The 18,432-nt window shown below is 35.8% G+C and overlaps 1 protein-coding gene across 5 annotated transcripts in view; it reads left to right on the plus strand.

Annotated features, from left to right (window-relative positions):
* Positions 1-18,432, plus strand: part of CTNNA2 (catenin alpha 2) — a 1,139,605-nt gene that overhangs the window by 222,009 nt on the left and 899,164 nt on the right. For all 5 annotated transcript variants that reach the window (XM_032243720.1, XM_032243721.1, XM_032243722.1 and 2 more), the window contains exon 3: positions 15,000-15,195. In XM_032243720.1, coding sequence (XP_032099611.1) covers positions 15,000-15,195 — 196 coding nt within the window. The remainder of the gene's footprint in view (positions 1-14,999; positions 15,196-18,432) is intronic.

The raw sequence follows: 18,432 nt of genomic DNA on the forward strand, positions 1-18,432 counted from the left end.
ATAAAGCACTTGAATCTCCTGTGTTTCAACGATGGTTTTGATGATTCTTCATTGATGGTTTAGACTTGCTTATCAAAGTGTGGGCTCAGGGAGCAATCTCAAGTCATCTACAGTTTGCCAATGGTTGATCTGTTTTTTAAACAACTTTTTTCTGATTTCTGGAACTCATTAATGTGTTTTTATGTATCCAGCATTCAAATTGATTGATATTCACTCTGCAAAACCCATGCAGGTATAAAAGACAAGAGGAGGCGTGATAGCTTGTGGCTAGCCACCAGAACTCTTTGTGCTAGAGGGATGTTAGTTCACTTACACGTTGGGTTTTGCTTATCATTTTCATCTAAAAGAAAAGGATACTTTGAGATGGTTGTGAGTGCATGGAAATAGAAAGTCGATTGCTAGTGGAGGATTTTAGTGAGTAGCAAGTTTGACTGGTTGTCCATGAGGTGCAATCGGGCTGGAAATATTGAGGGAGATGATCTGACATTTGAGATATCTTTAAAGCATTTGGCAATAGCCCTTAATGTGCTCTCAAGTTGAAAAGGTGGTGGAAAAATATTTATCCTACATATTTATTTATTTATTTATTTATTTTTACCACCAAATGCAGTTTGTCTTTTTAAGAGCAAAAATAAATATTCAGATAAAGTTCTCCCAGTTAGCAGAAATCACTCATTTTCTCCTAAAATGACATTAAGAAGACTAAAACGTTATAAAGTCCACAAGTAACATTAAAAACATTTGTAGGCCGGGCGCGGTGGCTCACGCCTGTAATCCCAGCACTTTGGGAGGCCGAGGCGGGTGGATCACGAGGTCAAGAGATCAAGACCATCCTGGTCAACACGGTGAAACCCTATCTCTACTAAAAATACAAAAAAAAAAAATTAGCTGGGCATGGTGGCGCGTGCCTGTAATCCCAGCTACTCAGGACACTGAGGCAGGGGAATTGCCTGAACCCAGGAGATGGAGGTTGCGGTGAGCCGAGACCGCGCCATTGCACTCAACCCTGGGTAACAAGAGCGAAACTCCATCTCAAAAAAAAAAAAAAAAATTCGTAAATACATTGGACTATGTATATACTATTATCTACCTATATTTGTAGACTTATTTTAAAAATAGATACTAATGTCATCATTTTACTGAAGACATTAACTGACACTTTGAAATTTCATTCTCAATAATTCTTTTTAGAATCAGTAGTTGGATCTTTATCATAAGAAAAAGTTTGCAATCTGACTTGAAAAACTTCAGATTTGTGGTATTTGTCCCCATACTGCTCGTTTTCTTTCTGAGAGATGCCAGTAAGTTGCAACTGAGTTATTCTCATTGAAAAGTGAAGAGAATGGATTCCCAGAACTGGATAAGAACAAGGACTTGGTGATTTTAATTTTTTTCATATAAAAAATGGAGATTTGTTTCTGACAATTCATAGAAAGAAGTGTGTGAAAGCTACCTAAAAAGCGTGAGACTGGCACACAAATCTTTATCCACCAAATGTTATAATAGAAATATTTTCATAATAACTTAAAACAGTAAAACAAAAAATGTTTGTATATGTCTTTGTGTATATACAAATACTGTATGATTTATTTATTAATTGTTCTAAATGAGCATACATTCTTGAACTAATATCGCATACATTATATAATATACATAAAAATAGACATTTAAAAGAATGGCATAAACTTTTAAAAGCAACATTCTATTTAGGATCTCTGTGCTAGGACCTGGGAATGAAGACCAAATGTATATTTCTTATTATGCTACATAGACTCATAAGAAAATGATTACCATTTTTAAGTGTTTGGGGTTCAGTTGGAAAACTCAAGTGTTTTTAAAAAATTCAAATTTGGAAAATTTGGAGGAAATGGGTTATTCATGCTGTGATATGAAATATAGGACAAAAAGGCAAAAGGTTTATTTGAGCACTTCTTGTATTCTTAGATATAAATGGGATCATTTTGTAAATACTGTGATTTTGATTGGTATTGCATTGAATCTACATATCAAAGTGGGGAGGTAGGTATCTTTTATCTATTTATGTATTCATTTATACAGGTCTTCAACTTCTTTCAGTAATATTTACAGTTTACTGTGTACATATCTTGTATATCTTTGGTTTAAGCCCAGATATTTCATATTCTTTCACGCAATTGTAGATTGTACATTTAAGTATTTCCTTTTCTAATTGTTTTTTGATGATACAAGAAACTACAATTCAATGTTGAATACTGCCCTTGTACCCAGCTACTTACTATATTTATTTATTAATGCTTATAAAATAAATAAATAAAATTATAAGCATGCCGAAAACAAAACAAAACAAAACAAAAACAACATTCTATGTATTCGCTGTATACAGTAATACAGTTGATATTAGCTGCTGTAATAGAGGATCTTTAAAATCTCAAAGACTTAGCAGAATAGAAGCTTTCTCCTTACTTCTTAATGTCTAAACGAGTCTTTCTGATCCATAGGTCACTTTCCTCGAAAGGAAACTTGAGGAACTTAGGTTCCTTTCAACTTGTGCCTTCTTCATCTTCAACATCTGGCTTCCAAGTTTGCCAGCTCAGAGAAAAAACTAATCATGGAGGGTGATATTAATGAGCCAGATTGAGAAGAGCACATAGCACTCACTGATGCTCACATTTCATTGGCTACAATATGACAGTTGACCACATCAACTTTAAATGAAAGTGACAAATATAGTCTCACATTGTGTCCACAGGAAAAAGAATTGGCTTGGTAGAGAACCCAGCAGTCTTCTCCACTAACAGTCACAAATATAATAAATTTGCTTTTGCTAAGAATAAAAATCAGTAAGTATATCCCAAATGGGTAAATTTCCTGGGTTTTTTTTTTTTCTTCTTTTTAAAGATTTGCAAGTCATAATTGCTTTAAAGCATCATGAGCTAACATCTTAAGGACACTGGGATGAGATTCGTTGTTAGCAATACTAGATGTAAATACATATTTGAACTTCTCAGCTCTGTTGAGACTATATGTTCTTTCAGCCTCATAACCTAGTTGACAAAGAGCTTGTAATACAATTAAAGGCAGTGTGGGCTATGTGTTTTCTTATAGTTTGCTTATGCTTGTATTTTTAGTACTATCGTCAATCTCCAGTTTATTTATAGTCTTTTTAAGTCTGTTCCATTCTGTGCATGGGTGTGTGTATGCAACTGTGTGTGAAAACTAGAAAATTTAAGACTTAAATCCACTTACCAGGCACGCATTAAAGTATAAAGTCACCCTGCAATTCCTGGATTTGTGGGCCCTTACCCTTCCCTCAAGATACCCCATTTATCATATGTGACATGTGACCATCTAGGGTAGGGATGGGTGGTGGTACTAGTATAAGTCCTTATATGGAATAGTAGTCAGGCTACATTGTTTTATATTTTTAGACAAAAACCAATATAAAGTCCTGATATTTTTCTGCATCCCACTGTCTACTACTCCCTACAGAGTGTGTGCACCCTGTGCTGGAGTCCACTCACCTTAAAGAAAGGAAATAATCAAACCTCGTGCCTGTGTCAATCAAAGACTGCAATGAAAAGATGATAAATGTTGGAGGAATGGGAATTTGAGCAAACAGAATCCTTTGCCTAACATACGTTTGATAGGAAAATATCTTGTGTCTATTGTGCTTTCAGATTTGTTTCTACTCTTTCTTGGAACAGTCTAGCTTTACTTTGTTTTATTTTGTTTTAACCTTTGTAAATGCAAAATAGTGACTCGTGAATGGAATTACATTTTTAATTTCTAGGGACATTCTAAACAGCATGGATTTGCTAAGATGGTCACTAATGGTTAAAATATTTTGGAATTTGGAAAAAAAGGAATGCCTTCTTACTCATTTAAAATCCCTGGTTCTAAGCAATTGCTTCTTCAGTGAATATCTGGCATTACTTTAATGTCTTAGTTTTGAGCATCACTTTTCACCAGCTGTAAATGTAGACATTGAAAGTTGTATACATTTTAGGATAACCTAGGTTGGTAATACATCCTTTAAACAAGTTTGTTTCTTTTTGTTGCTTGATTTATTGTGTTTTATCAAATCAAAGGTGCCATTAACAATAAGATCTATATTTTAGATGCTCTAAGAAAAAAATTAAGTTCTATCAAATATATCTTTAAAATGATATAAATTGTAAGACTAATTCTTATTTTGTATATATTAAACTGTGCTAAAAAGGTATACCTTAGAATTAGTGAAATACAAAATATTCTACTATCTTCCAGCAAAGATTTCAGGAGGCTTTAGGACATAGAAAGTGAAGAAAGATTAAAACATGTTAAAGGAAAATGCTTTTACGAAAACAAGATGAATGTAAGAACAAATAAGGAGCAAAGAATGAGACTAATTTGGAAATGATCATCATCAAAGCATATGCCTTCTGGAAGGGACCACAAATTTGGATGAAACTGTTTTGAAGTCAGTACAAAAAGCAAATCTTAATTCATTACACCATCTGAACTCATACCGTAAAATCAAACCAGTTTTTAAAAAGAAACATCAGTATCCTTGGTACTGAAATGATACAAAAATTTCTTTTTGTAATGTGACCAACAATAAGAGCTCATCAATAACCTTAGAGAATACACAGCACACATCCTATTACTTTGTGCAGTAGTATCCTTCCATTGAGGTAAGTGGTATCACACAAAGTTGGTAGAAACATTTTTACATTATTATACTGGACATTATACAGTGTCCAATATAATATTTCTTCTCTCTTGGCTTATCTGCTTTATTGTAGAATAGTTGGTCATTTGTACTAGGTGGTGAGAGAGAGAGATGAACTGAACATCCTTAAGCGAATGAAATATTCCTCTCAGGCAAGCTTTTGGATGATGGTAACCTAGGCCATAGTCTCTGGAGGTTTCCGGGAATGGATCTTATCTATGCTGCTATTTAAATATGAAACATCACACCCTAATAGAGAGTGGAGAAAATATTAGTTGATATTCTCCAGGGAAAATTGAGTTTCTTCTGAAGAACACATGCATAAAGAAAAGGCTATTGTACTTTGTCTTGGCTCATAGACACTACTGAAACACTTCCTAGGAACTGAGTTCAAATCACATCTCACCTACAACATGAATAGATGCTCTACTCCATAAAGTGCAGCCACAGAAACTTTAGCCTAGAATATAGATATGACTGGCTATTCATGTTGACCATAAAAATAACTCACCCAATCATAGATATTTATTTGGGAGGTTATTTCTGAATTCTGCTTGCTATTATCTTCTTCAGGAAACCTATACCACCACAACTGAGTTTAAGACTTGTCTCATGGCCTTATTTAAAAGTTGAGGGTGCATCTACAAAAACAAATTCGTATAATACATTAATTATAGGCTTTCTTTATAGCATTAATTAATTAGTGCCAGTTCAATTCTGTCTTAGATAATTAAATCATAAGACCATATCTTCGAGGTTTCAGAAAGCTGGTCTTTCAGGTCTCAGTATCAGTGGGCATGCATTTGAATTCTATGCAGTTCATATCAGATAACGGGGAGGAAATTTCAAAGACAAAGAAACAGACTAATTCCCTGGGCTTTTTTCCTCTGTAAATTATTAATGCATCATTAAAAGATTATTGTTTCTGACTTTTGAGGCTGTGGAAGCATCAATAACTGCAGTTTCTACAATTTCCTTTTTTTTTTTTAATCTAAAATAAGGTGTGAAGTTATGCTTGAGAGAAATGATCAATGCAACAAGAGATTCTATTGTAGTTTCTTTGAAAGTTTTATCTTAGTTATTAGTGAAGGTGAAATAAGTCTGTATTGTCACCTGCTTTTGCACCAGAATGTATGTAACTTTGTTGCTCTTTCTCTCTAATGTATACAACATATATACATCTTTAAATCTCACAAATATTCTGCTCTAGAAAATAACTACTAGTAGAGTATACCAGAAGGTGAGCATATATCTTTTCATATATTTTATGAGGAGAAGGTACAAGCCATATTTGTACTTATTCTATCATTACTAAATGAATAAACCAGGTGGTTCAAGGAAGAATAAGAAAAACATCATTTTAATGTATTACTTGACAATTAATTTTTAACTGGTCATTAAAACCTAAGATTTCTCCATAGAAGCTTGGTATTATCAAATATATTACTATTTGAAGATTTAGCTCCTTCATATTTCAAGTTAGTCATACTAATTTTCCTCTTTCAGGAAATTTTATTAATCTTCAGCTGCTCCTGGAATAAATAGTGGTTTTTGTAATTTTGTCCTGAAACATTCACCCCAAAAATGTCTTGCTCTGGAATTTCTATTTTCTTTAATTTTTACTTGTTTTAAATTTTAATTGTTTTAGGTTGTGGCAGCAATTGAAGCCTTCTCTTGTGTTAGCTGAATAATCATGAAGATTGAACTAATTTAGAGCAACACAGCAGTAGAATTCACAAAAACTTACCACTCATATCTGCAAAGTGCATGAGTCTTTAGGCATCTAGCAAAACAATGCCCAAGTTGTCTTGGTTTCCCTTTATTGGTTTTTCTGGAGAGCTCAACAATTTCACCATATTTGTATATGCATACTCTCACTTTTCCAAGTTCCTTGTGACTGCATAATAGAGGAGATGCTTTCCCGCCAATAGACAGCGAACTGATTCACCAAGCTGTTTTTAAGGAATCATGATATGTCATGGCACCTAAAATGAGAGGAAGAGTTTACCTGCTAAAAGTCACTACTGCTGGGCGTGGTAGCTCCCTCCTGTAATTCCAGCATTTTGAGAGGCTGAGGCAGGCAGATCACACCTGAAGTCAGCTGTTCAAGACCAGCCTGGCCAACATGGCAAAACCTCGTCTCTACTAAAAATACAAAAATTTAGCCAGGTATGGTGGTAGGCACCTGTAATCTCAGCTACTCAGGAGGCAGAGGCAGGAGAATCGCTTGAACCCAGGAGGCAGAGGTTGCAGTGAGCCGAGATTGTATCACTGCACTCCAGCCTGGGCAGCAGAGTGAGACTGTGGAAGCAGTGTGGCGATTCCTCAAGGATATAGATCTAAAAATACCATTTGACCAAGCAATCCCATTACTGAATATATACTCAAAGGGTTATAAAACATCCAAACATAGACACATGCACATGTATGTTTACTGTGGCACTGTTTACAATAGCAAAGACTTGGAACCAACCCAAATGCCCATCAATGATAGACTGGATAAAGAAAATGTGGCACAGATACACCATGGAATACTATGCAGCCATAAAAAAGGATGAGTTCATGTCCTTTGCAGGGACATGGATAAAGCTAGAAACCACCATTCTCAGCAAACTGACACAGAACAGAAAAACAAACACTGTATGTTCTCACTCATAAGTGGGTATTGAACAATGAGAACACATGGACATAGGGAGGGGAACATCACATGCTGGGGTCATTTGGGAGGTGAGGGGACTAGGGAAGGGATAGCAGGGGGTGGGGGGATTAGGGAGGGATAGCATTAGGAGAATCATGTAATGTAGATGACGGGGAATGGATGCAGCAAACCACCATGGCACATGTATACCTATGTAACAAACCTGCATGATCTGCCCAGAACTTAAATTATAATTAAAAAAAAATAAAATAAATAAAGCTGGCAAAGGTAAATGAAAAAAAAAAAAAAAAGAAACAAAACACTGCTTTGTCTTTCACTTTTTTTCACTTCAGCTGGACTCCTAGATAAATGTTTCTGAAAGTAAAGTTTATAATCTGTACAAATCTTAATCATGTGCAAAATGCCCAAGCCCAGACTTACCTGATCAGAAGCTCTGTGGGTAGGGTCTAGAAATTTGCCTTCTTACAGGAATCTCGGGGAATGTTAGGGATGATAACGTTGGAAAATAATCGTACCAAATTTTAGTGTTTCTTAGATTTTAATGTGCATATGAATCACCTATTTGTAGGTGGGATGGGGCCAGAAATTCTACATTTCTAACAAGCCTAGATAACACTGATACTTGGAGTATCAGTGTGCTAACGTTTTTCAGTTGGCTGCCCCATGGTAAGGCCTAGACAAACTACACTGTTGCTGGTTTCAGGAAGCAACACAGTTGTTCTGTCACAAGTCTCAGGTCCTTCTCACATTTCAGAATCAGTGTAATGGTGTTGACAAGACCAAGGGCTTTCATGCCCTGACTATTCCTTATTATTTTGGAGAAAGAAGTATTTCATGTCTGTTGAGCTTTTAGAGCCTAAAAACAGTACTGATCAAGTAGAAGAGACATAATCAGGTTGGTAAATTGTCTTACAGTACAACACACTGCAAGAAAGAGAAATGAATGAAATGGTCTTGGCCACTGCACTACTGCCATTGTACAGGAATGGTGGGTTTCTTTTTAGGACTTTAGGTCATGAGCAATCTATACCAGCCTGGGTCTCTGTTTTACATTCAGATCACACTATTAACATATCTGAAAACCATGGTTCCCATTCTCTGGCTATTTCTGAGTTTTGCACTGGCCAGGGTTCTTGGGACCATTATTAGATTAAGGTCCAAGAACCCTCGAATATTTACACTCTTACCTGTGACCTCCAGAATTTCTTCTCTTTAATGAGAGGCAGAGAGATTGAGGAAATATTTGGGGTAGGACTAGAGCAAAGTTGAGTATTCTTATAGGTTGTGGTTAAGAAGTCTGCAGAGAGGAGGATGTTGAAGATGGAGAGGAAGTTGGCACAGCTGATGCAGCAGTTCTGGAGGATGTGATTAGGAGATTAAAGGGGTGATTGATGGTAGCAGCTGGCTTTTCCTGTTGTAGGAGGGATAGAGATAAAGATGGGTACAGAGATAAGTGAGTTTGGTGGCAGGTAATATATGTACCTTTTAAAGCAATAAGAGTGTGGAGAAGGAAATGATTATTGCTAAGAAAATTAGCTGCGAGATATTTCCAGAAGGAAGTGGAATTGAGTCAACAGCAATAAATGTGGTAGAATGGTATTATAAGATAAAAATGATTTGATTTTAGCAATTTGTTAACTAACTTAAGAGGACTCTGCTACAGGAGGTGAGGGGATTGAAGCAAATTTAACTGGGCTAAGAAATGAATGGAAAGATAAATGGACACTTTTAACCTATGCTTTTCTTTTAAAAATATATTGGTAGTGACTAACAAAATCTGAATTTCTTAATTTGGCTTTCAAAGCCTTGAAAAGTTTTGTTCCATTACATCTATCTAACCTTACTTTCCAAATAGTTTATAGGTTAGCCTTATTCTCAAGTAAGACTGATTTCCTTACTGCCTTGGAAAACATCAACTCCATCTTTACATGTGTCAATATTCATGCTATTAACCAGTTTTTGTTGCAGGAATTTTGCTTTTTTTTTTTCTCTCTCTCTCTCTTTTTCCCCTTACTGCTTGCGAATGGATAGGAAAGAAGAATGTGTGGATCTTGATGATCCTTGCCTTGGGTGAAAGTTGAGAATGGGGATTAGAGAGAATCCCGGGTTGGGGCAGAGGGAGGTATAACATTCAACCAGGGATTTCTATAGAATAAAACATTTTTTTAAGACAGTAACATGTTTTAATAACATTCTCAGTGTTTGCTTACAAAGGGGTATTTCTGTCAAACTCTTCCATTCAGTGAAAGAAAACAGCTTATGATGCATCTTAAAGAAAGTATGCTTACATTTGCCTTTTATTTCTGGATTTCTCCACTTGTTCTCATAGGGCCCATGTTCTAGTAACATATTCTCAATGTCTGTTTACAGAAGTGTTTCTCTGTCAAGCTCTTTCATTCCCTAAAAGAAAACAGCTTATGATGAATGTTCAAGAAAGCATGCTGACATTTGCCTTTTTAAAAATACAGATTGAGGGAGTACAAGTGCAGTTTTGTTATATGGGTATATTGTATAGTGGTGAAGTCCAGAATAAGCCATTTCTTAAAAGACTGCGAAAAAGCTGCATTAGATACTTAAAAAGTCCATGAATACTGTCTACCAAGACCTAATGTCCGTCTGGATATCAGGCCTTACACATAGATACCTGCAATTCCAGCAATTGGTCCACCTTGTGGCTCCCATCTTTTGATCAAAATGTGTTCCTGCTGGTCTGACTTCTCCAAGGCATCCAGTTTGGATGCAGCTACATTTGTACCCAGAAGCAGACTTCACCATTAATTAGAATTCATAATTCGGATACTCCCTAACTGACTTGAGAGGTGGTGGGTGGACCCATGGGACTTGGTAGTCATTTTCTTCACTAAAAATATTTGATTCCTGGCCTTTAGTATATCTTGGTTCTTCATGACTGAACAATACGTTTCTTTTTTTAATTTAATTTTTATTTTAGGTTCACAGGTACATGTGCACGTTTGTTATATAGGTACACATGTGTCAAGGGGGTTTGTGGTACAGATTATTTTGACACCCAGGTATTAAGCCTAATACTTATTAGCTATTTTTCCTGATTTTCTTCCCTCCTCCTCTACCCTCTGATAGGTCCTAGTGGCATTCCCCTCTATGTGTCCAGGTCTATGTGTTAGCTCTATATGTTAGCTCTCACTTGTAAGTGAGAACATGCAGCATTTGGTTTTCTGTTATTTCTTTGTTTTGCTAAAGATAATGTCCTCCAGCTCCATCCACGATCCTGCAAAGGACATAATCTTGTTCTTTTTTAAGCAACAAATTTCTTTATTATTCTTTGAATTACCCATAGAAGAGCATTGTTTACATAGGAACCCTAAGATCTACTATTCGGTTAGTTATAAGATTTTTGAAATGCTTTTGCCCTTCTTTTACTCTCAGCTGACTTAATATGTGTTTTCAAGCCTGAGACTCTTGACTCCATCAGATGTTACAGGACATTGCAGAAGATAGGATAAAATAGTTGGTAAACATTTCACTAACATTGGTAAATATACATTAATATATATAAATGGTGCCTTTCAATGAAAAGACAATCAATAGGACACAAATAAATGTGGTGAGACAAATGTAGAGAATGAATCCATTTTAAGATTATTTTGTTTTTCAGCAGCTTTTCATTGTTAGAAGGAAAAACAAGAGGATACTGGTGAGCTCTCAAGTTTCAAAGATAAAGCATAGAGCACAAGAATCATTTAGCCTTTTGCTTCTCTTGAGCCATGTGAATTTGAAGAAGTTATTATTTTTTTAACCTGTGATAACTTCTATAAGCTGGATTTCACTACCTGTGAAATAGCAAGATAGAACCGAAATAGATGAATCTGAACTTTCAGAATTTTAGGTGTAAATATAGGCACAGCTCAAGAAGAATAAAAGCCTATAACATGATGGGGAAAATGACATTTCAAGTGGGAGAAAAGGAAAATGTGCTTTAGTGTAGAGTGTCACATATCGTTATACAGTGGCAAGAGAATGTGCCTGGCAACTCAGGAGGAAGGTAGGAGTGGGCTGAAATCAATGAATTTGCATAGCAAGGGCTAGGCTGAGAATTCCCTACAGTGGTTAGTTTAATCCTAAAAAGACAGACCCAACTTTCTCACCTACTAATGGATCTAAAGTACTTTTGCTACTTTCATTCAAACATTTGGTATACCGGCCAGAGAGTAAGCAGCAAGAGTACTGCATATGCTAATCTTAAATATTTCTCTAATTTACTGAAAAGTTTATTAAGTTACGGTGAAAAGAGAACCAAACTGAATGAGAGGATATTTTAAGTTTACAGTGAAAAGAGAACTGAATGGAGTGAGAGGCTTTCTTGCTTATTTACTATGTAAATATCTAGAATGCTAATTGTAGAATAAACCGGGCAGAAATGACATCTTTTCAATCTTCAGTCTTCCCATCCAAGAATGTGGGATGTCTCTCCCACAAAGGAGGCACAAGGTGGCCCAGTTGCTGGAATTGCAGGTTATCTGGTGTAAGGTCTGATATCCAGACTGACACTAGGTCTTGGTAGATAGTACTCACAGACTTTTGAAGTGTCTAATGCAGCTTGTTGGCAGTCTTGTAAGACATGGCTTATTCTGGACTTTGCCACTGTACAATGTAGGTCTTCTTTTATGTTCTTCACTAAAATGTTATCATTTTCCCCCATGCAATATTCTACATGTTATGTTATGGTTACTTCTGTTTATATAAATGTGTGCTGATTATGTTGGGATATTTAAAACCACATTTCTGTTCTTTGTTACCGATCTTTCATTAGGTTTTCATCATTTATGTCATATTTAGCCACCTGGCTCTTTGCGCTTCTAATAGTTTGACTTGTCTTTTAATTCTTTTCCATTTCCTTAAGAGTTATATTGTTATGATGTAACTTAATCTTACCTTTCTAATACTTATAGATCTTCTTTATTTTTCTTATCTAATTTATTAATTGGTCCTTCAATAAAACACTGAATAGCAGTGAAAAGCATTGACAATTATTTATTAAACTGATTAAGACTTGAGCCTTTATGGAAGCCCAGCCCTTTCTTTCTGTCTGTCTCTTTCCCTTTCTTCCCTTTGTTCTCTTCCACCTATGAGTACATGAGAACTTTTACTAAAGGAGGACTGACTTGCTTCTTTTGAAAGTAATCACATTTTTTCTTAGGAACTTCCCGGTAATGTTCCACGTGTTTTTGTTTGTTTATATTTTTTTTTCCCACAAGACTGACATTTTCTACTGGCTTGCTATTATTTGTGTCACCTAAACTGTACCTAATGCAGTAACACACAATGTGTCGGGACCTCCAGGAAATGAATCCAGGATATATATTTTGGTAGACTCAATAGCAATATAGCAATTTTGGTAGTGTCACTACCTGCTTCTACTTCTTAAAAATGTCAATTTATCTAAAACTAATAGCTCTCTCCCTCCTATTTTTTTCTAATTTGTGAAGTCTAAAAAATGGATAATGAAGCCTCTTAGAATTGTGTATAAAATGAGAAAAAATCAGATCTCAGTGTGAATAAGGAGTTTTTTCCTCTGATAAAAGGAGCCTGGCCTAAATGCAGTTGCTGTGTTTGCTTAGGGGACTTATGTGCTTGTTTATAGGTATTGGCCCTACTGGGGAGTTGAGGTTCGTGGAAGAGTGATATGTTTATGTGTTAGAGTAAATCTTCATGAAGGAGAACGCTCCTGCACCTCAGAAAAGCAATCTTTGTGACAGGCTGTCTTTTTTTTTTCATGGTTGCACTGAAAAGATTACATATGGGTAGCACTGAAAAGATTACAATGTGTTCCTCATTGCATACACATTTTACAGCTAAACCACCATTATCTGATATTCTTATTTTTAATGATTTTGCCATTTTTTAGGGTAGTGTTTTGTACTTAAATGGCCTTATAGGATCTTCCTTAAATTCACCTTACCCAATTATTTAGCAATCAAAAGAGGGCTGAATATGACAGCTTCCAACACTGCATTAATCACCTAAGTATTGGTTCCTCCTTTACACGTCATCTTAGTTTACATTTATTCAATCCTTTATTTTTCTTTCAGTGTTATCTCTTTCCCTATAAACTGACTGGATATTAATTGTGACTTTGAGTAATCGCTTTGATTGCTCTGGGATTTGGAGTAAACATCAGAAGTTAACTGCATTTGAAACTCTTTGGTAGACTGGCTTTCTTAATAACCTCCAATAACATCTTAGTCTGCTAACCAGGATAAATATCAATGAAAATAAACCATAGAACCTCCATTCTTGTGAAACTGATAATACACAGCAGTAAACATGACTGGCAACTTTTGCTGAACAGAATATGGAACAGTTGCATTAGTTTCTTCTGCAAACTTCTCCGTGGTAGAAAATGAAGGTTCATTTTCTCCCACACAATATTATTGTATGTTCTCCCACACAATAATAGTGGGAGACTTCAACATCAATATTAGATAGATCAATGAGACAGAAAGTTAACATCGATATTTAGGACTTGAACTCAGATCCGGAACAAGTAGACTTAATTAACATTCATAGAACTCTCCACTTTAAATACACAAAATATACACTCTTATCAGTACTACATCACACGTATTTACAGGTTTAAATGAAATATTGGTTGGCTGCTTGTTAATTATTTTCTTCCCTCATTTTTTTTTATGTCTCTATTATTAAACACAATTACAGGCATACCCAGTTTTAGACTGCATTCTAGCCCGGGCAATAAAGCAACACCCCTGTTCTCTCTCCCTCTTCCTCTTCCTCTTTCTTCCTTTCCTTTATTCTTTTTCTTTTTTTTTGTTCTTTTTCTTTCTTTCTCTCGTTCTTCCTCTAAAAAAAAAAAAAGAAAATGAAGGTTCAGAAGTCTATAGTAGATAGGTTGCTTGAAAGATATTATAGCTTTTTTAGCAAATTAAATAGCTAGAGATACAGTGTTAAAAAATGTTTGGCAGTTGAGATATGTGTCCAAATTATGATACTTAGAAAAAAAAGCGATAATAGATTCAAATCCAATTATGATTCTAGAAACTTTAGCTGGTTAACATTGAATCTGAATCATTTAGTCCCCTCACATAAAATTTGCCATTTTATTTATATAAGATAAAATTCTAAATAGCAAAGATCTTCAAAAGTCCTTGGAAAATATCACATAAGTATTGGGTGTTGTCTGCTCATTATTTATTAATTGCTCTTTCATCTTTGCCCTGACTTATAGGGCTCAGCACTGGATGTTGGTTCTCCTAGCTCAGTAGTCAGAGGTACTTCCATATTTGCTTTGCTTTCTTGCCTCTCTGAGGCTGAGTACTCCAAGGGGCACTGTTCTTGTCAGTCTATAAAAGAGAGTGAACTTGAAACTTTGAACTACTGGCAAGTATGCTCTTTCTGCTTATTCATATGCTTTTGTTTTTCTACAGGAAATCAATGATAACCATTTATTTATATGCAAATTCATGTAATTCCACACTTTTCTTGATAAGGCTATGTGATGAGGCTAAGTGACGTGCATTCATGATTTGATAATGAAACCCCATGATTTAATAAACAGAGAGATTTAGAAATTATGAGATAACATGACATTTCAAGACAGTTTTGCAAAGAAGTTTTGCAAAGAAGTGTTATAGTTTTTCTTTTATGTTTAAGGTGACTACACTTGTCAACACAAGCAACAAAGGCCCATCTGGTAAAAAGAAAGGGAGATCAAAGAAAGCCCATGTACTAGCTGCCTCTGTAGAGCAAGCCACTCAGAACTTCCTGGAAAAGGGTGAACAGATCGCTAAGGAGAGTCAAGACCTCAAAGAAGAGTTGGTGGCTGCTGTAGAGGACGTGCGCAAACAAGGTAGGCGGAATGATAATTATTGTTCAAGGGGGACCTATACTGATGTGCAAACAATGGCCTTTTCTTTAGAATCAGTGGATATTTACTCAAGAAGTCTTATGTTATTTTCCTTTCTGTCTATACTTGTCATTTTTAATGTTGCTGGCTGTGGTACATAGAGATGTTTTCATTGTTGCAGTATGGTACAGCTACAAACATTCCATGTCTGCTGTGGCTTCAGAATCTTCAAGTTGTTTTTTCTTGTGTTCTTTCTAACACAAATGAAAACAGACTTTGTGTTAAACTCAGGCTTTAGAGAGAATGGGATGGGAAGACCTAACATTTACAGAGCCATTTTAAAGTCAGGATGTTATGGTTGAAGGGGGAGAAGAATGCAAAGTACTAAAAGAGAATTATTCTTATTTTTCTGTGAGTCCCAAATTCATATTTTTAGTTCACAGATTTCCTCACAAAAGCAGCTAGCTAGCCACCCATTAATAAATCAACTACCTATCTGTATCTATCTATCATCTATCTATCTATCTATCTATCTATCTATCTATCTATCTATCTATCTATCTATCAATCATACTGCTTATTAGGCATTTTAAAATTTTTATTTGTATTAAAATATACAACATAAAATCTTAACTACGGCCAGGTGCTGTGGCTCACGCCCGTAATCTTAACACTTTGGGAGGCTGAGCGGGGTGGATTGCCTGAGCTCAGGAGTTGGAAGATCAGCCTGGGAAACATGGTAAAACCCTGTCTCTACTAAAATAGAAAAAATTAGCCAAGAAATATTGGCATGCACCTGTAGCCCCAGCACTCGGGAGGCTGAGGCAGGAGAGTTGCTAGAACCCGGGAGGCGGAGGTTGCAGTGAGCTGAGATCTTACCACTGCACTCCAGCCTGGGCGACAGAGCGAGACTCCGTCTCTAAAAAAAAAAAAATCTTAACTACTTGTAAGCATACAGTTCAGTAGTATTAACTATATTCATATCGTTGAGCAACCAATCTCCGTAACTGTTTCATCTTGCAAAACTGAAACTCTATACCCATTAAATTGCTCTCCAGATCCTCCTCCTCCCTGAAGCCTCTGGCAATCACCATTCTACTTTCTTTTTCTACAAATTTGACTACTCTAAATACCTCATATAAGTGGAATCATACATATGAGTCTTTTTTTGACTGTCTTATTTCACCTAGCATAATGTCTTCGAGGTTCATACATGTCGTAGCATGTTTCAGTATTCCATTGTATGTATATACCACATTTTGTTTATACATTCATCCATTCATGGATGTTTAGGTTGCCTCCACTTTTTGGCTCCTGGGAATAATGCTGCCATGAACATAGAGATAAAGATATCCCTTTAACACCCAGCTTTCAGGTCTTTTGGACATAGACTCAGAAGTGGTATTGCTGGATCATATGGTAATTATATTTGTAATTTTCCAGAACCTGCATGCTGTTTTTCGTAGTGGTTGCAGCACCATTTTTATAGTAGTGCATGCCTACTAATGATGCACAGGGGTTCCAGTGTCTCCAAATCCTCACCAACACTTGTTTTATTTTGTGGATCGTATCATCATAATTGGTGTGAGGTGTTATCTCATTGTACATTTGACTTACATTTTCCTAATGATTAATTATATCGAGCATCTTTTTACATGCTTCTTAGGCATTTGACTATTTTTATTGGAGAAATGTTTCCAGTCTTCTGCCCATTTCTTAATCAAGTTGTTTGGTTTTATTGCTGTTGAGTTATAGGAGTTCTTTATATATTCTGGATATTAACACCTTATCAGACAGTGATTTGAAAATATTTTCTCCCATTCTGTAGGTTGGCTTTTCACTCTGTTGTGTCCTTTGACACTGAGAATATTTAAATTTTGATGTAGTCCTACTCAGCATCTGTAATTGAAAGTTCTAAGGGCCATGAAATCAGAACAGACGCCTACTCCCAAGCTTGGGCTCTCTCCTGCGTTTTCTATCATGAAGAATGGAATGCTATCTATTCAGCTGCACCTTCCATAAATCTTGGTGACATTCTCGTTACTTCCATTTTTTTCCAACATAGTCTATTGTAAAGTTTCCTAGATCTTACCTCCTAAATACCTGTTTAATGGACCACTTCCTGCCTCAGTTATTCAAAAGCACTATGTTTTTCTGCCCCAGGCCTTTTATATATGCTGTCTCTTTTACACATTCTACACACCCCAGCTCAAGGAACACCTTTTCAGGGAAACTTTATCTGACACTGCTGTCATCCTTTTTAATGTGTTCTTTCCTTGTTACTTTTCACAGGATAATTGATTGTTTGTGAGGTGATTGTCTTTCATGCCATACTATAAATTCATGAAGGCAGAGACCAGACCATATCTCTTTTGCTAATCATTGATTTTTCAATGTGTAGTACTCTTTAAACGCTTGTTGAATTAATGAATTAAGAGGTGAAATGAATGGTTCTTCCAATTCTTCTTGCAAACCTACCAATCTATCAATTCACAGCTGGATATTTAGTTCCTGGAAACAGCGATCCTCCTTCCACACTCACAAATACCATTCATTCCCCATGCTGCCCTCTTCTTCCTCATCCTCTTCTTCCTCCTAAGCACTAAATTCATTTCTTTAACACTAATTTAAATTATTACTTTAGTTTGCGATGTTAATTGTGGCACATTTTACCTATTGTGAACAGAGTATATTTGTGTATGTGTTTTGGCAATGTGAAGTCTTCCAAGTTTTCAGGTGCATTTGAAAACTGATATTCCTTCTGAATTGCAAATGGACACTTGTTTGTTTTCATGCATGTACAGCCTGGATAGTTGTTTTATTTTTTTTTGTTTGTTGTGGGTTTTTTAGGTTGACTGCCATATAATAAACTGTATGCACTTAAAATGTACGATATGATAAGTTTTGACAAACACATACATCCATGAAACCATTTCTACAATGAAGATAGCAAAGGTATTCATAGTAGAGGGTGGTTTGATTGGCCCCGGGCCTCTTTTTAAAGCATTTGTCTTTTATGATGATAAAATTTTCCCTTTAGTTTCTTCAAAACCTCTTAGGAATTCTTTTGTCCTTACAAGTTAGTTTCCACACATTCTGTAGAAACTAATGTTTTCGTTTTCTTGAAGCTTACATGAAATGGTGTTCTGTGGATATAATACAAAAAACAACACTGTTTTTGGCTAGACTACCCTAGAGGTGTTAGAGTAACAAATTTCTACAGATGCTAATTTAAGACAG

This window comes from Sapajus apella, unplaced genomic scaffold (genome assembly GCF_009761245.1).
Source record: "Sapajus apella isolate SASKATOON/1434 unplaced genomic scaffold, GSC_monkey_1.0 scaffold52, whole genome shotgun sequence".
Lineage (NCBI taxonomy): Eukaryota > Metazoa > Chordata > Mammalia > Primates > Cebidae > Sapajus > Sapajus apella.